A 22,302-nucleotide genomic window follows, 5' to 3' on the forward strand; every position below is an offset into this window, starting at 1 on the left:
AACAGGTTTTAAGTTAAATGTGTTACCTGAAACGGCTTAATAAAAAAGATATCTTCATGAAGCAGAACATATGAGTAAAACAAACAAAGTAAAATTATATGTGTTTTGCTTATGTTACCTTTCAAATGTCTATTGAAGGATAAAGAAATCCTTTTAAATACTTATCAGGGTAGAATGTTTTTCATCTACGGTTGGGCCGCTGCCGTTTTTGAAATTGAAAACATGTCTTAAGGTTCACATATGAACACCTTTTATTTCGAGGTGATATGCAATATCAAGAGTTGTCTCGTACCCTATGGAGTTGAAACAAAATGATGGCAGGATGGATCATCCATTCCCGGTGTCCAGACCCGCAGTAGGAAAACCGGTATTTCTAAAGTGAACAAAAAGTGAGTAGCTTTGCATGTGCAGTTGCGGGGGATAATCTGGAGATTCTTGCACGGCGGACGGGGGAATATGGAGCTTATACCAAAGGATACTACGATAATGATCATATGATCATAATGATCTCCATGGCGATACCCGTTCTTCTGAAGAGAAACATTGAGCGAAGAAGAGCCGGAGAGCAAAAGAGAGAGAGAGAGAAAGTTTAAGCGAAACAAAATGGGGGGCTGGTAAGTCGGTACACTGGGAGCATCAAAGAGCATCGGGCACAAAAGGCCCGACAAGCGCCCGTTGACTCCATCTCCGCACGCTGAGAGTTGGAGAGAAATCCCATCAGAAATAAACAAACTCCCCATTTCCTTAGCGCCATAAATGCGCGTGCCGTTGCGTTGTAGCGCGAACTTCATCCGATGCTATAAATGCAGGAAACTGGTAGTGGCACTGTTTAGTTCTTTGGCAGCCGACCACGCGAGCGGTCGAGCTTTGGCATCTTTGGCGTGTTGTGCAATCGACCACACCGTAGGACGACAACGGTGGACGTTGGCGTTTGGTGCTCTTACCTGTCGTCGCTGCTACTACGGCCAACGTTGACGTGCGTGTGGCCAAGGAAGGGCTGCTTGGTGCTAGTTTTGTGCGAGTTTTTGTGTGTCAAAATTAAAAGAAAAAAAAAAAACTACTTCTACCACCGTATCAAGACCATAGACATTGACACCAAACCGTTATCTCAGCTTGTGTGTGCCGTGTCGGGGACCTCGCAACCCTTCGGTGTCACGATCGTCTAATGCCCAGCGGGCGGTAGTCGTATCTCCTGTCCACGGAGCTCCCACATAGCGCGAAAGGAAAGTGGTTGTGGTGCACACGGTCCTTCGTCGCCATCTACATCCTGCCATTGTGGTGGAGAAATTTCGTTAGCCTCCCGTGGGGACGTTATCGAGCCAAGGTGACACACGCACATACACACAGTGAAGAGAGGTTTATAAGACGATCGTTCGTTGATCGAACACGGTTTTTGGAGCAACCTGTCCTGGTGCGTTTCCTGTCGGTCTGTTCCAGTTGATTCGGTGAAGTGCTGCGACGATTCGTGACCGGGTGGTAACCAACCGTACACCTTATTCCGGAGGACAGTAAAACCCCTCGAGCTCCAAATGACTAGCAACACGATGCAGACGGTGATCAAGTATGTATCCCTTCATCCATCCATCCATTCAAATTTCTCTTTATTGTACTTTTAATATTGTCTGACGACTCGTAATCGATCATGTGAAAAATGGTTGTACGATGAACCATCGCTTGGTGGCGTCAAAAGTATGCTAATCAAATGCAAACCGGTCACTCGGCAACCCCGACGACTACGGCATCCGTCAGCGGTCAACGGGAAGGCTTTCCGTGGGCCCGTCCGGCCGCGGGTATGGGTGTGTGTGTGTGTGTGTGTGTGTGTTTGTTGGCAAATGCATGTGCCTCAAACGCAACGAAGCGAATTATAATTCTGTGCACGGCAGCACCACGCGATGCACCTTCCCCGGAAGGGACGGTACACACAATCACTCCCTTTGCCGGCCTAACCCCTTCGTCAGGGTTCCGAAACTTCCGATCGTTTGTTCGAGCAGTTTGTTAGTGAAAGTAAACTAGGAGTTAGTTGAAGGAAAGTAGATGAAAGAGGCAAAACTAAAAGTACACGCACATCCTAACCTACCCTTCGGAAGTGGCAATGGCATGTGAGTGGAATGATAAAAACGCACTTTAAAGCGATCAATTCGACCGATGGTTTCGAGCGTCGATTTTGCCGATGCCCGAAACGATTATTACGAAACGGTCGGCGGGAAAGGCTTTCACTGCACGCGAGTATTACACTGGCCAACCGTCGGTTGCCATTTTCCGCAAACCCAACCCCGCGCTAGTGTGCTTTGACACGACTTTATTGTACCGTTCAATTTTTCCTCCCAACGGGCCAACATCTCCAGGATTGTTAAGTGGTTTGTTGTAGTTATAAACTTCCCCCTAGCCATTGCCCCCACTGTGTCGATGGCTAGCGGATTTGTTTGGCCATTTATGAACAGAAGAAATGTTTTATGGTGCGTAATGAAATAGAAAACGACGGCAGCAATCCAAGACATATCGATGTAGATCTTGAAATAATTACCAGTAAATGGATGGATCATTTTTAAGTGTTTTAGCGAATTTATGCGAATCAAGTTGAATGTTTTTAAAATGTTTACTGAGGAACAAATATATCCGAACGCATGGATTTTGTTTAAAAACAGATCAATTCTTGTACGTCGTACCTTGCTCGAGAAAATTATAACCAGTGTTGTTGTGTAGTAATAACAAAGTATAAGATTACTTGTTCGCAAGTATTATAGATAAAGCTTTTTTTGTTTGCATACTTCATACGTAACGTCATTTCGGAGATGGTTTTTGGTACGCATGACCGCTGTTTTGTAATACCAATGGTCACTGCTCGGTCATTAACCGGTTTTTAACCTTTTTCGGAGGTACGAGATCGTTTATCCGCGCATCTCCAATGGGACGTGAGTGGCATTCGTCATTCCGTGCTGCATGATCGGATACAGAGTCGGCGTATTCTCCGTATTTCATTTCAAATAAATTCCTAATAAATCAAAGCCACAATTATTCACTCCGGTAGAATATATTTGCGACCGATGTCTACCGCGTTTGATTATGGCGAGATGTTGATGTCAAGTAATTAGCTCCTTTAAACGGTACGCTTGAGAAATCCCGGTGTAAATGCCTTGTAGGGCAATCGGAAATCCATAACCGGTTCCAAGCGTCCGTCCACCTCTGGCACTGATTTGCTCGCGGTCTTGCTTTCTGTCTAGAAAAATCACAAGTTGTTGAGCTCAACAACAACAACAACAAAGACATTTGACATTCTCCGGGTGAGCTGATATAATTATTGAGACACTTGATGATCAATTCCACTACGAGGTTTTGCTCCACGAAGGTTCGACCTCCTTCGCCAAGTCCAACATGGGCGCATCCCCAACACTGTACGATCCCCTCTGCGTTTTATCATATCCATGTGGAAACTATGGGTTGGGTGAGTGTTTTGGATAAATAAAAAAGCCGGCATATAACCGGTATCATTGACCATCTTGACTGGTTTGGATGGGACTGTTAAGGGAAACCCACTATCAGTCCATGATGCTGGCGGAGTGCAGATCGAAGAGATTTTATAAACTTCAGAAAAAAGGCCAGAATGCTAACCGGTTCCCATTGGGTGTTCGCAGTTTAGGATTGCATTTTGGGAGAAAAATCCCATTGGTCAAATATAGCTACGGACCGGTTCCTAACCCGTAACCGTCGAGAAAACGGAGGATCTGAGAAGAAGCGATCGTAGATTTTGCTGTGGGGTCAGGCGACGTTCCGCTAACGGCAGTATAGGACGAGGTTGGGACGAACTTCAAATGCCGCAAACCTGTTTCTGTGGAATATTTTACACCTGTTTGGAGTACTGTCGAAATCGAACCGATCACCGATGAAGCAACAACTGTGGCCTCGCATCCTCGAGGATGCTGCCATTCGAAAGCTTCCTATGGAAAGTAGGATTCGCTAGAAGTCCGCAGACCAGTTGTCTGTCATTCGAGTACAGTTGCAGCCAAATTTGTTCAATCAAGTTTACCGATCTGTAATGAACGTTAGTTAATGTATTTAATTTCTAAATCAACCCATAATTTACTTTTTACGGAAATTCACCACCTTCACAGTATGGTGATGCTACGCTAAAGGGTGTTTCTGTTGGTTGTTGTGTAAGTTACCACATACTTTATGCCCGCTGAACCCTATAATAAACCGTCTTAAGGCAATCTGCTTCAAGCTTAATTTACGGTTTCCCATAGCTCGTTCGCTGCTTGGAGCGGATTTTCGGTTCCGTTTTGCCCTTTCCGATGCAGCAAAAATGCGTCCGGAAGCGAGCAGAAATATTCGTCATCAAACATTACACAAACGTCCGGAAAATCGTGAAAACACCTACGATTCATGCTCCCTACAAAGCGAAGCCACCCGTCCGCCCAGGAATGTGCATTTGTTTGGTATGGTCTACGCAAACAATGGCAGCAAAGCCGCGAGGAAGAAAGTGTGAACTACCATTACCTAGCGATGGTGCGTTTGCCACGGCGTTTGCCGAATGATTCAAGCATCAGGCCCGTAACTGCAAATGAAGCATTATCTAGTCCGCCACCCGTACACCTTCCTTCCGTTGCACAATCCAACCGCGATAAGCGCCGGTAGCTACTTCCGTTCGGTGCGAACTGTTCAGCGGTCATGTGAAAAATTCCTCCCAACAACCGATTACACGGTTTGCTGAAGGCTGCTCCAAGCTTGCGCATCAAAGTACGATCGTTGGCTGGTGGAAGACTCTAGTCGTGGTGAGTTTTTCCCCGTTGCGTTGGCATTGTGGGCGTGCGGTGGGATCACACCTCTTCCGACGGGGAAAACACCGGGACTTGGGACGATCGATGCGGTTGTTGGCTGGCTGGGAAGAGATGGTAAAACATCCCGCACTGTCGGGGCAACAAACAATCGTCGGAATTTCGAACGACCCGCAGTTCATTGTCACCTTTCGCCAGCGTCTTGTTTATCGTCCGTTGAACTGCAGCACACCACTCTGTTGTAGGCTCACTATCTTTCTGGCCGTTTCTTTACCAGCACAAGTAAACGGCTGCCCCGTTTCCAAAGACATCGCATGGCGCGCAGGAGCGTTTGCGGAAGTGCACACAGAGATCGTGACGATCACGTAACAACCGCGATCTACTTCTTGCAGTCGGTGCATGGCATTGCATCTGCTTCTCTCTTTTCATTGCTTCATCTATTACTGCACCGTTGAGCGACACAAACAAGACCATATCGCGGTGGCTGATAATTACCATAAATTAAATCATGAGTTTGCTGTCATTTCGTTCTCCGCGTGCCATAATAGTGGCCGAAGTGTTACACCGCAAAAGCCACTTCGATGTGACTGTTTCGCGGTCAGCATGTAAAGGGGAACGGGGCAATACGCTGCGTCGGGCTACTAACTCGAAGTTTTCAATAGATTTTCAATGGTTAAAATACTATACACTTAACACACAGCTTCTAATATACGAATGAGAAGCTAAAACCACATTTTTCTTCAATTAAAAAAAAATGTTTGAACCAGGTCTCATCCCACCCATCCAGTATGCTGTCAAAATATCAATGAAAACACTCTTTAAAAATGGTTTGAACTAAGTGGTTTTTTTTAAATAAAATATAATTCAAACAAAAAAATTAAATATGAGAAACTAATTTGAAAATGCTAAAAAAAAGTAAAACAAAACTTTGTTACTCAAGAAAATGGGAATTTGAATGTTTGATTCGTAATTTGAACTGAGTATCGCAAATGTATTTCTCTAGGAGAAGATATTGCCCCCCGTTCCCCTACGAACCATAACCTGACCATAACCGTGGAGGTCAATCCGGAGAATCGCTTTCGACCAAAACCACTCTCGTGGCGATGATCACCGAAAAAGATCATTTATTCGCGGGTTGGAAGGTTTTTCCAAAGACCTGCCGCAATGATGAGGCAAACGTTCAATCAATTTCGGCCGCACAGCGCGGTTCGTTGTATTGCAAGGTTCGCGATGGAATCAAGGCTTTGTGGCTGATGAGCACGCTGGTTCTTTAGGGAGTGCGTCTTTTTTTGTATTTTTAATTTTTCGTTCTCCTCCATTCAGTAACTTCGCCATAATCGTCTTCAGCCTCAGAGAGTGGCGGCTGCTGGTCGCCAGTCGGTATGGCGAACTTTAATTAGCGTGGCGTCCATTACAGTCGCTAATCGGAATGGCCATAAAATCTCTTCTGCTATTACGCGATGAGTTGCGGAATTCAGGCACCGAGACAACTTTGACTCAACTCGGAGCGCCTGGACCAGAAAGTCCCTTCCAAAAGCCGGATAACCAATTTTCCTCCAAGGTCAAAGGACCGATCGCTAAGACGAACGACAAGCAGGTGAAAATATGGGGAAGGTGCTTCACACGGATTGAAGCACATCTTTTATCTTATCAACATGGATAAAGAAAGCAAACGGTGTGTGTTTGTGGGGGCGGCACGGAGATAGATCGGACGGAAACGGAACCCGGTGGCAGCCTCCTGCGCCATACACGACTTTAAGCCATTCCCTTATGCCGATGATGGATGGCGGAAATAATAAATATTGAATTTAACTATTACGTCGAAGTGTTTCGCCGTGAGTTTTCCACGCAGCAGAGCGTGTTCTGGATGTTCCATTTTCGAAAAGTTTCCTCTACCGGAACGGTAACAGGCTAAACAGTAGCCATTGGGTGGACTGAGCAAATTTAGAGAAGCAAATCGCCAATAGTCAAACAACCTCGATCGCACCACCAGGATCGCTGTGGCAAGCATGGGCGCTTCAGCGCACTCCCGAAGCCAAGTAAACGGCGGAAACGGAATACCTTCTCCTATTTTCTTTTGAACCTTCCCGGTACATCACCATTCGACCTGCGGGGCGAACCACAAGCCGAACCGTCGATGATTGATTGAGGAAATGATTAATCTATCGGATTCGACGGTGGGAGAAAAATGTCGCCCGTTTGCTGTGTGTGTGTGTGTGTGTGTGTAAAAGCACATCCTTTTTCCACCTTGTGAAAGTGTTGTGACTCCGGCAAATATTGTCGCAGCCGAGATGTGAGATGGTTTAAAGTCATGAGAAATGGTCACATTCGCATACAGTACAGTTCCAACAAGCGAGCGATAGACGAGTTGGTTCAGTTGCACGTAAACCTAGAAATTTGCGATCCCAACGATTAATGAAAATACATTTTTATTTACCGACGAAAAGAACCTGCTCTCTTTGTTTGTTTGAGGCAAACCAGGTATCAGCTATCGATTAATGCTTCGTTTCATTCTTAAAACGAAAAATGCAAGGGAGGACCGGTGATGTCTTACTTGTCGGCAGGAGTGGCAGTTACTTGCCAATCCTCACAAACTACTACAATGTGTACGTTACACACCCAGTGCTGTGCAGAGCGAGGCAGGCAACACTTCCTTGGTGCGGACTTTGAAACACGCAGTAACATTAGGAACTACCTATTTTGTTCAGCTCTTTATGTTCTCGAGCGCTAAATTTGGTTGCCTCTCGGAAAATCTAAAGCTACCTAACATTATCATGGCGCTACTGAACAACTCCCCCAGTGAACAGCGTGAGCCACTTCGTGACAAGGTCCACTTTTCGGCGGTTGCATTCCGGTGCGCTGTAAATTGCAACACGCCTCGGCACTAGGGAGGTTTCCCAAATGGACCGCTCGCATGACGCTCGCTCATAACAGCAATCGTTATTGGGATGGCACTACGGGAGAAAATGGCAAGAACTGCCGGAACTAACCATCAACATCCTCGAGTGGTCGATTCCATCCGGAATACTGTGCTAGTTGCTGAGAAGTCTGGCCCAAAAGTTGTGGGTCCCCTTTGTGGAACACCGGGGACCGGTGGGGAATACATCCTTTTTTTTTGTTTTTGGAAGGAGTAGACGGCACGCGACGTTATGGCAAAAACCCCGAAGCGGATTAGTAGCGTCAACTTTGTCGGTACGGGCAAGAAGTCCGTTGAAAGATGAAAAAGGTGAAACAAAACAAAAATACCATTAAACCTCCAGGTGACCACTCCTTGACACACTCTGGCGGCACGGCACGAGCCGACCAACAACGGCGAGGATATCGGGTGCGAGTGTTCACGCGATGGGTTCTTGAATTACAACAAGTTAACCCGGCGGCGCGCCCTTCCACATCAGGTCCACCAAATGATGGTGGACGGAGCGTGGAAACGTCCTCCCTGGAATGCATAATAAACCGCTGCACAATGTTCGATGCAGACGGTGTACCAAAGGGAATGAATTAACGTGTCGTGAACCGTTTGCCTATTGTTTATTGTTTGCGCAGTTGACATATAGACAGTTTTTGATCCTTCATATTTGCATTTTTACTTCATCAGGAATGAATCGCAAGCCTTCGGATTCAAATCATTAGGCGACAAGGGAAAGACAATTTATAAATTATTATCGATGCATTTAATTCAAGAACTCATTGCTATGGGAAAGATGAGCACAATAATTGTCTGTCATTTTTATCGCACGATCGTTTCTCGCAGGTAACAGAAGTACTAGGCTTGCGAATTACTCTCTAGTTAAAATGCAATAATTAAGCGTAAGTTTTCGCACCCAACTTGACCTCCAGTAAATGGGGTCAGTTGGGAATCGAAACCCGCGGTGGGTGCTTGCTTGCATTGTTGTACCTGCTGTTATTGTACGGAAAAATCGCCTAAAGACACGGGGGCTTGCCAAGAAATTGTTTCTGATGACAATTATGGTAACGACACAAAATCGAGAGAGAAAAAAACCCCGAGTGTCAAGGCATGTCTACCCTGGGCGCTGACGTAGGTCGGCGTGGCGTCGTAAGACGTACACGCACAGAAAATGAGATTATCCCCGAATGAGGTAATACGTTGCTGTCTGCTTATCACGTGTCTTTTCAATATTTTTTTTGCAAGAATATTTTTAAACTCCGTTTAACCAATCCTATGACACCGTCAAGGGTGGGTGCTGTCTAGCTAGCTAGCACCACGAGCGTCACCAGTTTGAGGTTCATGTGTCGATACTTGACCTTTGCAGAGTTCCTCGATTACCTCATTTGCCAAAGGATATTCGTCGTGACACCGTCATACCGTAGTCACCTCGAGTTTCCTATGTATGGTTGCTTCATTGCATGCAAATTAATTGATGTACCCATCCTTCCGGTTTGATTGACGTTTCGTTTCGCCCAAGGTCCTCTTAAGTATCTGGTTGCACCTTGGCCTAGGGCTCACGTGGAAGTGGAGTCGATGCACCGGCACCGCTGCAGAGATTGGTAGGTGGAGATAAGAAAATATAATCCACGCGCTTTCGAAGCCTATCAACTGACTGGAGAAACAATTTGTATGTTATCCAGCCTGGACCAACGGGATGGAGCGTTGGTTTAGCAAAACAGTTGTTGTAACATCGTAGCTATAACGCTAACCGCAATGGGCCGACGCTAACTAGTTTCTAACTCGGAGGTTCCGAGCCGGTCGGTGTAAAGCCTTTAGTAGTAACCGTTTCCTTGGACGCACATATGCGCGGCATTGCCCTCGGATGCACATCAAGTTCAAGGCGAGTGTGCAGTGTACTACTATCGCACACAACAGCAACGCTCACCGGCGAGTTCCCTCTAGAAATCGTCTGATTATTTCTGACGCCACCGTGTGACGTCCGCCGGTCGAGAGCAATCCAAAAGAAGATGGCGGTCAAGTGCGGCAATGGTGGGAGTTGGAGTTGGGCACGGTGTGGAGTTTGCTTGCACGGGCACAAGTGCGCGCGATACAAATTCTTATCTGAGAGCCTGTCGAATGTGCGCCGCCAGCGTTCGGAGCCCATCTCGTACAACTTACGGATGTTACAGTGTGAAATCTGATGCGCCACTGAGTAGTCGTTGCTGGAATTGCGCCGAGAATTGAAAAAAAAGACAGTTTTCTTGTTGGCTGTGTTCTAAGATAAATTGTTTGGCACGCCCGTGCCCAGTGTATTTGCGTGAGAATTCTTCAATTTACTTCTGCGACCCGCGAACATCCTCGTTAGTACGGACGGGGTCAACGCGTCCGTGTCCGAGTTGACACCGAGAGACCGACTGTGTGTACGTTGTTTGCATTGCAAACTGATCGATTTATGTCGCTTGCCGACCTGACTCGTTTGCCCCTGTAACTAGTGGAAAGTGAACCCCGTGTGCTGTGGTGGTGGTTTGATGTACTAATGATTTACTCAATCACCGAAGGTCAGTCGAGGCCGTTGTCGAGCTCGTTGGGCTCGGTAACTGTGACCAAAGCCCCCGCTGGCGCGCAGTAGTACGCGCCCGGACTGTCAAACGGTACAAATTGGCACAGATAACCTCCGCTCGTGACCTCCGCACGAGCCATACGGTGTGACCAACCGCCCGGCGATGGCTGCAAGGCGGCCCTTGACCAAGAAGTAACCCGTGACGGTTTCGCATTGAAATGCCCGCTCGACTTCAACAGACCTGCGATGACGTGCAGAACAGCGCGCACGTACAATGTGTTGTGCAAACCGCAACGGCGTAAGCTCTCTTGCCAGCAAATGCAAAATGTGCGCGACGAAAAAGTCACTCGAGAAAGCGTCCCCGTGCAGTGGTTGGGCCCCGCGGTGTGCGGAACGAAGCGGTTTCAATTAGTGAACCACATTATGAACGATAATAAATCTCCACCATTACAGCCGAGATCGATGCGACGGTTTTACGGTGATGCAAAGCGAACGAACGCCGATGGCCCTGGTGGGCGTCACGCTGCATCTCACAAGAAGTCGACTGAGGGACAATAAGCCGCGAGTTGGTGCAATTTTCATCAATAATCGTAAAAGGACGCACGCTATTGGGGTGTCCTTCGATACGGAGCGTAGGAGTTTAGGGAAAATCTCTACACAGTTGTGCCGGGTATCTTTGCCCTTTACCGGAATTAGAATCCCCATCATGTCATGGCGATAGGATAGCCATTATAGTTTGGTGAAGATATTTCTGGAATCGGGAAAAACCATCTATATAGAGGCGTGGACGAAATGACCCTTCAAGAATAGATTTCGAACGTTGTTTATTTTGTCCCAAGAAGAGTGAATCTGGGAGGGTTGTTTTTTATTTGTTGACTTACAGATCACGAAGCTAAATATTTCCAATCTCAAACCCGATGATAAAAGCCTGACCTCCTCCTCTCACCATCGGTTGCTAGCCAAAACAAAACATGCCACCTTTCGAACAGGTAATGGTGGAAAGATTTGTGTTTTTTTTTTCTCCCTGTTTCATTGTGTTATGCGAGAAACGATCACCAAAGATGGCGTTACCTGACCCCGCCTAAAGGTCTAACCCTCGCCAGCTGTTACATGCGTTCCTAGTAGGGACGTTTGAAAAATGGGGAGGGAATCGTAATCGTCGCTGGCATTTCTATGGAAATCGATTTTCGCCAAGATCTCTTTCTCTCTCCATGGCTTCCTCCTTCCTATTTACCTCCTCATCATTCTCCCCGGATCAGTCGATCGATGGTCCAGGATAGGTTAAGGTGGTCTACTACCACGGCTCGCGCATACCTCGCTGACTATGTTGCCGTAACCGGTTCAAAAGCCAACAACACGATCGGAAGAGTAAAGTAAACAACGAGCGAAGGTTTGCCGCAGGAAATGTGTGAAGCCGTTGCGTAACCTGCTTTGCGGAACTAGCCGACCGAGATATGAACGTCCGGGACAGCTGACGTGTCCGTTTGATTGCTGTACGGTGGGGCGTCCCATGGAAGGACCGAGCTGTCCGAGCCATAGCCGTTCAATTTGGATACGAACAATCGCCTTTGGCTGGGCAACGATTGTGGATTTTCCTACCCGTTCCCCGGCGGGGGATTTTCTTTGTCTCGCGTGTGAAGTGGAAGTAGAAAGGAAGGGGGTGGGTACTTGTGTGAAAATTATTAAATGGTCCGTTTTCCCCTCTGCACAATAAATGAGCAATCGGACAAACCACTCTATTTGAACGGCGGAGGGCATGCTCTACATGGCACACTAAATGGCAATTTCACGGCTGGACGGTGGCCCGAGTGGAGTACAGCATGAAGCAAATGACCACCGGGTCCATCGGTGATTCGGTTACACAACCAAATTATTTTTAATAGTGGCTTTTGAACTTTTGGCGATTCAAGCATGTTTACGGTGTTGATCTCATTGGAAATTAAAGGTTTCTGCGGATAGAAAATTGTAGGTAAAATTGGTAGGAACATCGCTATACAAATAGCCATTCGCTCTGTGACATTTTACTCACTAAATAACGTGAATATATGACAGTATTGTGTCATAATAAGAAGCGAAGGGCTGTTCACTGGAATGGAGTTTGCCTTCGCCGCACCGTAGTATGAAATCAAAGCCGCTGTGAGATGCAAACGTTTCGAATTCCTGTGCCATCCACTTGAACGAGTGCACATGCGACGAACTCGGTAGCGCAATACGCAACCGTGCATAAAGTCTAACACGCGGCTTCTAAACCAGCAGTTTTGTTCCCCTTTCGGCGGAGGTTGTCGAGCGTTCGTCACATGTTATGACACATCGGCTCAGGTTTGTTTACCCGGTCACATGAAACGATTTGTTTCTATGGCAAACAAGCCCGCAAACAGCTTCCTGGTGGCACAGCCACCTAATAACACTTGGCCGATCGGTGTAGTTATTTGCTGATTTCCTTCATGTAAGCACCCCGTTCGGCATGACGTTCGTTCGCCTCAGAGACACATGACCGTTGAAGGGAACGAGTCAGGCCGTGGTCATTACAAAAAATGGCACATAAGGAATAGTCGCGTCCAAAGGATGGTGGGGGATGGGGGGGAAATGGCTAATAACATCCTCCCGGCGAGTGCAGTCAAACCCAAGCATGTTGGACTCCTGCCACATCGCTTGGCCACAAGTTGACAGTTTCCTGCGAGCGACCGGTCCCCGGCGGCCAGGTAACGGTTTTGTGCCGATCGGTTTTTACGAGCGGCCACAGCGATGACGGCCATTTTGGAGCTGTCATTAATGATCGAGTCCCATGCGTGGCTCGGGTTGGTGCGCTGTGTGCCACATAATAACAAATACTTTCCCATTTTTGCCCCGGCAATCATTACCATCTATCAACCGGGGAGGGAATTCAAAACCCTCAGGTCACTACCCACCCTTACCTAGCACCCTTCTCCATCGGCCCCCATGGGGAGCCGAAATTCGGGATGCAATCAAGCGGCGACAGTAGAATCAAGAAACATCGACTGAGAATATCGATGCAGGTCATTAACCCTTTAAGGCGCGCAATGTTAAAATTCGCGAGTCTACAATCTATTTGATGAAACAGTTGAGATTTAAGAATACAATATGAATTGGAAAACTCCGACATGTTGTATTTAGTGCAATTTGTCGTAACGCAATATCATTTTTTTAATGACCCTAGCCAATCTTTATTTCAAAAATTTTCGAACAATATTTTTTACAATATTAACTCGTACGATATTCATACAGCACGGGATGTTTTATAAAGTAATAGTTTTATTTCACTTAAAACCGTTGGGCTTATTGCCTAAGCAACCTTTTGATCAAGTTGGTCTTTGGACAATCAAGTTGGTTGGACACAATATTACAAAGCAAAACATACCTGATTCAAAACCCTAAAATCTGGGGATTTAATTCCTTGAAACACTGTTTTAACCCGCAAATATCCCGAAATAAGAATATGAAAGAAATTTAAAGTGGTAAATAGTACTAGTTTTTTCAGCTTTTGAGCAAATATTTCTTGCAATTACAGTCTATTAAGTTACTATATTTCTTTCAAAACAATCGATGTGCTCTTTTTTCAATATAAATATACAAAATTAACTAGGAGCGCTAGAATGAAGTATGGTTTAAAATACAATCTTGTGCCTTTAAGGGTTAACAGAAACCGAATCAGAGATTTGTTAACGCTGGCAATCATTTGGATCTTTTTGGGGTCAACCACTTCCTTTATGCGCGGTTTTTGTGCGTCTTCCGAACCGTTATACTGCGGTGGTGGAGTTTCTTGAATTTTATTTCCACCACAATTCTACCCGATTAATGCAAAAACCTGTTCTTGAGATGGAGATACCCTCGCCATATGGTAATTTGTAACGTTTGGATATACACTTTGCATTACCCCACTGCAGTGGGTCTGTCCACTTGTGTGTAAGTTGTCGTTTGGAAATTAATGAGATGGTTGGATTAAATGAATTTAACTAATTATACCCTTAAACATCAGTGAAAAAGAGTTTCGGGTGACCCGTTGAAACATTTCAAAATTGTACCTCATTTTACCATTCCATTCATGCATGCAATTCAAAGTAGAAAACTTTTGACGCTTGGTTAGGAATAGCGTAGCTACCGATATTCGTGATAACCGACACTAGTGGCCCACGCTTCCGGCGTTCGGCGATCGCTCTACGTGCGCACCAGATGCGTATGATGGTCATTGACGAACTGCGCCGTGCGCGCAACTCTATTTTCGACCAAGACGATGTCCCGATCGTCTACGAACGGTTCAGCAGCAATAAGTAAGTTGACAGTCAAAACACCCATAAACTATTAGGCTAAGCGTCTGTTCCAGCATGACGACGTACGTGTGTCTGATGCTATAATACTCTATAATAAAACTTGACCACGAAACAGGTGACCGGCGGCTATACATATCGTAATCTTCGTGGCGAAGAATCCGCCGGCGGTCTTGAATGATCAGCGACGATCGTTCAACTGTGTTGGCAGACTGGCTGGATCCTGGTAGCCGCATGGGCGTGTTTACTTTTCCGGTTGTCAAACAAATAATACCAACATACACACTTTTACCCTTCGCTGCTGCGATGAGGAAAATACCAAAAAAAAGCACCAACGCAAGTGGTCACTGCCGTCAGAGACGTACTCGGCCAAATATGTTTTTCCGCTCGAAAATAATGCTGAAATATGGATTCCAATTAAAAACCCCACAAATTCCTCCCCCGTGTACTGACATTTTTTTGTATTTTTACCTTCAAAAATGCTGACCGTTCGTGCGTGGGTTTAAAATTGTTTTATTTAAATATAATTCTTGACCTCGTGGTGCTAACAGTTTCACTAGCTGACAAAAAGTAAAAACGTGTTTGGCTCTGACCACGAAACTTTCACTCTCTCTCCCACCAAAGCGGTGAAAACAGTAAACTGAAGCAAACAACGGTGAGCGTTAGGCACCGTCAGCACCCGGCAGTTGCTTTGCCATTCCCGGCCACTGCTAGACCTTGTAGTCCAGAGGTCAGCAAAGTGTATCATAATTACCGACTGATCTAATTGTGCTGGCAGATCGCCTGCACTGTACACTCCACACCTCATCAGCTTCCATCCTGTTGCCGGTCTAAAAATGGTTTTTACTAGCTGACATAAGCACAGCGTCATTGATTGCTATAATTGGTGTAATCTTTTGCTTTTTTTTATTTTTTTTTTTATTTTAATGTTTTCCGATTTTGAGTTCCACTAATGTGTGTTATCTCCTCTCTTCCACAGAAATCCCAGCTGGTGGCGTCGCCGAACCGCGCTAGAAAAGGTTCTTACGCTTATCAGCGTCGTGTGCGGAGTAGCCGTAGTGGCGTTAATCATATCGCTGCTCACGGTCGTCTTGACGGACAGAATACAGGGTGAGTAAACATCACGCATGAAATTACGTATTTTTAGTTTTTAATACACCGTTTCCAATAGAACCTCATACTCTTCATGCACGTTCTACAAATTTTTGAAATAATAAACTGCACTTAAACAAGTAATTGATTTGATTACTTTGGTTCGATGCTTATCTTTAAGCAGGGATGCAAATATAATGGAGTTGAGATGTAAGCACCCATACGTTTAGTTAAAAAAATTTAAAATCAAAGAATTGGGAGCGGTATTTTGTATGAAATAATTACAGGATACAGTATAATTTACTTATCGATGAAATCTATTTGTATTGTAGTAGTCCTAGACTGTTCAAAATAGGAGATTGTGATCCTACAGGGAGATGGAACAATCAATAGAAACACAATGGTTATTTACAAGATGTCATAACGCTATGCATTGAACAAATATACGGCTAGGATTATGCTAGACAACGATCAATAGGCCGCTTTGTCCCTACACTACGACGTCGATTATTAGAATCGCGTTCAACTTATTAAACGAATTCTAGATCGATAAAACTGTTTTTAGAGCAACTTTAAATCTGAATAACCTTAATTAACAAATTCCAACATTTTAGAAACCAAATATAAAATTATTAATTTACAAATGTTGGGAAAAAACATAGTTTTGAGTAGTTTTTCCTCCACTACTGATTTCTAGCACTATTGTATAACGGATGTGAATTTTATTATCCTCGAACCTCCCGGACTCGAAAATCCTAGATAAATCCTGTTCTACTGTATCTTGGACGAACTCATTTTAAAACGATAACTGTCTAGAAATGGCCATTAACCAGTGTCCAGCCAACTCATTAAGGCACCTAAAACTGAGTGAAATTTCTTAAAGCTTTGTTTGCTTAAATTTATGACTCTGAATAATTTTCCTTCACGTATGATTCAGAACCTTTGCAAATCAAAAGATTGTTACAAAGGCAAGGTACACAAGAAACCAGTAAACAACCCATCCCAATATGTCAGCAATACCGGAACAATCCACTACGGGGCGGAGAACGTAGTCCTCGGAAACCGGTAAATTTAGGTTTTGAGGTTAATCGTTCCATTCGCAAATCCTACTCCGTTTACTTACTCTCTGCCGACAGGCGGTACGTGATCGGTCTGCACGTTGCTCTTAACGATCCTACGTTGTTTGGGGAAACATTGTTCGGGCCGTTGACACACTGCCTCCCTGGGGAAATGCTAAGTGAACGGCTCATGAGGAACAACTCGTTAGCACTTCCGCCGAAAAGGGCATATAAATTGTTGTACAAACAACTCCGATCCCATGAAACCCGATGATTGTATTTGCGTGCTGAATAACATTTTCTTTTCTTCATTTAATTCCATCGCAGGTGAAAGTAGTCCATCTCCAGCCCAGCCCCTTACTAGTGGCAGGCGTGGTAAGGCTCTGTCGCAGCATCCCAACGCCTACAATGGAGTTTCGGACAAGAACGCCGAGAACGTTTGCCTCACCCCTGGGTGTATCCATTCGGGTTAGTACTCTGCGCAATGCCAGCAATGCAAACAACGAACAAAGTAGTTCAACTAAATATTTATTTAAATATAACACTCGATATTTCATTGGAAATAAAAAGCTAATCTTTCCAATGCTTACTGGCTATTTCTGCAGCTTCGAAGGCCCTGGAGCAGATGGACCCGGAGGTAGAACCGTGCGATGATTTCTACAACTACGCCTGCGGTCGGTTCCTGAAAGAAACGATCATCCCGGACGAGAAGGTGTCGGTGAACACGTTCTCCGTCATTGGCGATCGTTTACAGCAGCAACTGCGATCGCTAGTTAGCGATGAGATATCCGAGACGGAAGCTACACCGTTCAAGCTTGCCAAGAACTTGTACAAGCTGTGCATGAACAAAAGTATGTTAATGTGCAAGGGTGTTTTGACGCTTACAGTAAAATTTAATCTTTTTTCTTTGCAGCTCGTATCGAGGAGAAAGGCATTGAACCCCTGCTGTCCATTCTGGATACTCTCGGTGGATGGCCGGTCCTCAAGGGAGATAGCTGGGACCTGGATTCGTCCTGGTCGTGGGTGAAATCTGTTAAAGATTTCCGCAACAACGGATATAGTACGGATTACTTCTTTGATTTCTCGATCGGCAGCGACCTGAAGAACTCAACTCGTCGTATCATTGATGTAAGTGACAAAAAATTAATATTAAAGTAAGTTACAAATCTGATGTGTCCGATAGTTAATTGAAAAATTTTCTTGTTTTCACAGACCGATCAAGCGTCGTTGGGTATTAGCCGCGAGTATTTAGTAAAGGGTATGGAAAATCCTATCGTATCCGCCTACTACGAGTACATGGTCGATATGGCCGTACTGCTGGGTGCAGATGAGGCACGTGCTAAGCGAGAGCTGCTCGATTCCCTGAACTTCGAGATGGCGCTGGCCAACATTTCGCTACCGAATGAGAAGCGACGCAACGCTACCGCCCTTTACAACCCCATGACGGTCAAGGAGTTCCAGCAGCGTTATCCCTACACCGACTGGGTCGAATACTTCAATGAAATACTGAAAGACACCGGTATCGTGATTGACGAGAACGAAGTTATCATTGTTAGCGTTCCGACGTTCATGGAGAAGCTTGGTCCACTGCTCCAGAATACCCCCAAGCGGGTGATGGCCAACTACGTGATGTGGCGCATTAGCGGGTTCTCGTCCTTCTTCCTCACGGAAAAGCTACGCAAACGACAGTTGCAGTACAGCACGGCAATCAGTGGAAAGCAAGAGCAGGAACCACGGTGGAAGGAGTGTGTAGAGATCACAGCCGGCAGTCTTCCAATTTCGGTCGGTGCGTTGTACATCCGCAAGTACTTCCGGGAGGATTCGAAGCGTGCCGCCCTCGATATGGTGAACGACATCAAAAGTGTGTTTGTGGGCATCCTCAAGAAGGTCGACTGGATGGATGAGGTAACGCGCGTATCGGCGCTGGAGAAGGTTTCTACCATGGCTACCCACATTGGTTACCCGGATGAGCTCATGGACGATGGCAAGATCGCTGATTACTACAAGAATCTCGAGTTCCAGCGAAACAGCACCTACCTTAACACCATTCTCTATATGAACAAATTCGGCACGACAAAGGCATTTAAGAAGCTGCGCTTGCCGGTCAACAAGACTGACTGGATCACCCATTCCAGACCAGCCATTGTCAATGCTTTCTACTCTTCGATCGAAAACAGCATCCGTAAGTCAAGGAAAACGAAATCCGTATGCTAAGGGTAGCGTTTGGAGTGAACGAATAATATTAATAGTTTTATTTTTCATGTTTTCGCATTGTAGAGTTCCCGGCCGGTATTCTCCAGGGTCAGTTCTTCTCGTATGATCGTCCGAAGTACTTGAACTACGGTGCGATCGGATTCGTGATCGGACACGAGATCACACACGGCTTCGACGACCAGGGTAGACAGTTTGACAAGAACGGTAACCTCGTCGATTGGTGGCAGGCGGATACTAAGAAGGCGTACCTGGAGAAGGCCCGATGCATCATCGAGCAGTACGGTAACTTCACCGAGCCGAACGTGAAGCTGAACCTGAACGGTATCAACACGCAGGGTGAGAATATTGCCGACAACGGTGGCATAAAGGAAGCGTACTATGCGTACCGTCAGTGGGCCGACAAGAATGGACCGGAAGCGCGCCTACCCGGGTTAGACCTTAGCCCGGAGCAACTATTCTGGCTATCGGCAGCGCAAACCTGGTGTTCCGTGTACCGCCCGGAAACGATGAAGATGCGCATCACCACTGGCGTACATTCGCCTGGCCAGTTCCGAGTGCTCGGTCCGATGAGCAACATGGAGGAGTTCGCCAAGGATTTCAATTGCCCGGTCGGCTCCCCGATGAACCCGGTGCACAAGTGTGAGGTGTGGTAGAGTTGGATGGAATGTGCACAAAACGGTTCTCCTGTGAAAACCGCCACCGGTTCCAAGGTGCAGCAGCCGTTAGCAAACAGAGCGAACAACAAGCCCGGAAACCCCTACCGGGTTCCTTTCGATATTTAATTTATTGAAAACATCGGATACATTTTACGCAGGGTACTACATCCCAATTCTTCAGGGGTGATACATGTTTTTTTAAGAGGGATGAAAAAGAAACTGTTTTAAGCGGTTTTGTTTCGATTTTTTGTTTTTATAGAGTGAGACGGAGCAGTATCTTTCATAGTGTTTAGGGTTTTCCTAAACCCAGGAAAAAGCGTACGTTTGCATTCGACAAAACGAAAGGAGATGTTTACACATTTGCGCAACTTTTTTCTTACCCTGTTTTTAAACGAAACTAACGGGAACAGCAAGGTTTTTTTCGTTATTGTTATGAACAAGCTTTTTGTGTTAGAAGCAGGGAACTAGGAAACTGCTGTAATGTAGGCTTTCATTGAAAGGCGAAAAGTCGTAGGCGGTCGTGTCCTTAATTTTGTTCTCTTCGTTAATTGTAAGTAGTTATAAATACACACATATATAAACATTTTATAAGCCCTTGCGGGGATAATCATTGGATTCTTTCATTTTAACAACAAAACTGTTTTCATCCTACCGATGTAGGAAAAGGTATAAAATATAAACACTATACACGAGGAGAACTACACATCAATGAGTCCTGTGTCTTCTGAAGCAATCTCTAATCTTGCGGGTGAGCTGGGCATACAAAACGCTGAGTGCCTTTGCGATACCGCAAAGCTCCATCCGAAATCGTTCAAAAACGCTCGCCATAACGTATTCATTTTGTACATTTTGTACGAAACATTCGCCAGGCTATTCTTTTATCTTAACACTAAACATGGCTCATGGCTTTGGGACCATGCCCTTTTGAGTGCTGAATTTAAGCGATCATCGGTATGTTGGTAGCTTTGTTGGATATCTTTTGGTTTACGATCATGGACCTCCAGTGTGTTCCGCATTTGGAAATGCCATAATTTTGAATGTATTTTGACGAAGAAAACTTCGTCACCTGTAACCGTAAATTCTTCTTAATGGGTAAAGACAATGAGCAAAGCTAAAAGTTGAGCTCCCAAGTTCAAAGTGATACATTTTGAAATTACCGCAGGTTGTTCGAAATTTGTTTCAATTGCGGAGTTATTATCGCAATATGTAATATCAGACTCCGTTGATTCCGAGAGTTAAGATCCAAGTAGGCTCCTAGGAAAAGTTGTGATTCATTACAGCCTCATCAAGCTGGTCATCAGTAGTGACATGGTAAAGTCACTGAACTATCAAACGAGAGCAACGTCCGAGTGAAAGAAAGTCCGTAAACAAGCTCATTTCACCAAGGTCCACAGTCCAGTGACTTCGCCATTTCGCCATTAGTGACGAGTGTGATAACCCTATTACACGTATAACAAATTATGTCTGTTTGCGTTACAATTGATATAAAATATTCTCAAGCATGTTTTTCCTATTTATCGATCCACTAAACATGCATGCGACATTTAAAAACACAAACAAAAAAAATCACAATAGAACCTTAACGATCGACGAATATGAGTTGATGCACCGAGCGGCACAAAATTCAAGATCACTCAAAAAGTTCAATAGTATAGATACTTCGTTCTGACTCTCGTGAAGTGACTCATGCAGTGAAACTCAAGGTTCTGTTTGCAAATTGTAAGTTCAGGGTTTTTCGGATCTAGACGAAAACGATCGCTGTATCAGTGTGCGTTTACCTCTAGCCTAAACCAGTTACGAAAAAATGTTGTTGACTCGGTCCATCAAAACCGATCAGCGAGTAGAAGTTGTGCTGATCGGTTGTGAGAAGCGGTTGGTCAGTTTCGGTTGACACGCGGAAGTGGTGACTACTGTGTCGATCGTGTTCGGAAGGTGTCAACACTTATCTCAATATTTGGAGAACAGCGAAACAACAAACTCCAAATGTCCAGCACCGCTTTACAGATCAAGTATGTAGCCTGAATTGAGCCGAAAGATTTTTCTCTATAATAATTGATGTTATTAATCTCGTTATCTGCCGTGTGTAACAAATTTCAAAAGAAACTTCTGAAATTAACGAACGCCTTCGATTAGTCGGGAAGGTCTTTGTGCAGTGATTATATTCGTAGACCGTCAATCATTTGGAAGAACGAGTTTTTTAAGTCAAACCAATTTAGAAAAAATTATCAGTTCTAAATTAACATCAGACGCTTTCATAATTTCCGACCGCAATTAATTTGTGTGTATGTTGGTGTAACGGTGTATGAATTCTACTTTGACGTAACTACGTACTATAACTATAGTTAATTTGAATTTCCGGTAGTTATAGTTAATCTGAGAGTGATTTTCAACAACCATTCCCATTTGCACAGTAGAACAAAAACTATGAGTAAAAAGTTATACCAAAATGATACCCAAATGATTTGCTCACCAAATCCCTGTTAGAAAAATCTATTTCTAACATGAAATGTTAAGTACTTCTGCGATTGACAATAAAAACAAATTATGTTACAAAAAAGTCAAAGATGATCAATGCCCTTTATGGTCGCAGAATTACTCGACACTGGCCGAAAAATTATTCCTATACCAATGGGTTTTTGTTGAAAAGCCAGAAACGATCATTCTACCTACTTCATATCCGATCTTCTCTAGCTCAGGCTCAGGCATTTGTTTATCACATTAATCACAAAGGAGTCGTATTGGGATGTTGCTTGCTGAATAGCATATATAATGTATGA

The 22,302-nt window shown here is 44.9% G+C and overlaps 1 protein-coding gene across 2 annotated transcripts; it reads left to right on the forward strand.

Moving 5' to 3' along the window:
• Positions 1-813: 813 nt before the first annotated feature.
• Positions 814-20,132, forward strand: LOC131260272 (neprilysin-2-like). Of its 2 annotated transcripts, none has more exons than XM_058261951.1 (7): positions 814-1,561; positions 15,485-15,615; positions 16,983-17,123; positions 17,261-17,506; positions 17,569-17,783; positions 17,868-18,837; positions 18,933-20,132. In XM_058261951.1, exons 1-7 carry the CDS (start codon positions 1,530-1,532, stop codon positions 19,520-19,522), a joined length of 2,325 nt encoding a protein of 774 aa, XP_058117934.1. In that variant the 5' UTR covers positions 814-1,529; the 3' UTR covers positions 19,523-20,132. The 2 variants fall into 2 exon arrangements, with proteins under 2 accessions (XP_058117934.1, XP_058117933.1); XM_058261950.1 differs by lacking the exon at positions 814-1,561 and adding an exon at positions 14,417-14,508.
• Positions 20,133-22,302: the final 2,170 nt, after the last annotated feature.

The sequence above is a fragment of the Anopheles coustani genome, chromosome 3 (genome assembly GCF_943734705.1).
Source record: "Anopheles coustani chromosome 3, idAnoCousDA_361_x.2, whole genome shotgun sequence".
NCBI lineage: Eukaryota > Metazoa > Arthropoda > Insecta > Diptera > Culicidae > Anopheles > Anopheles coustani.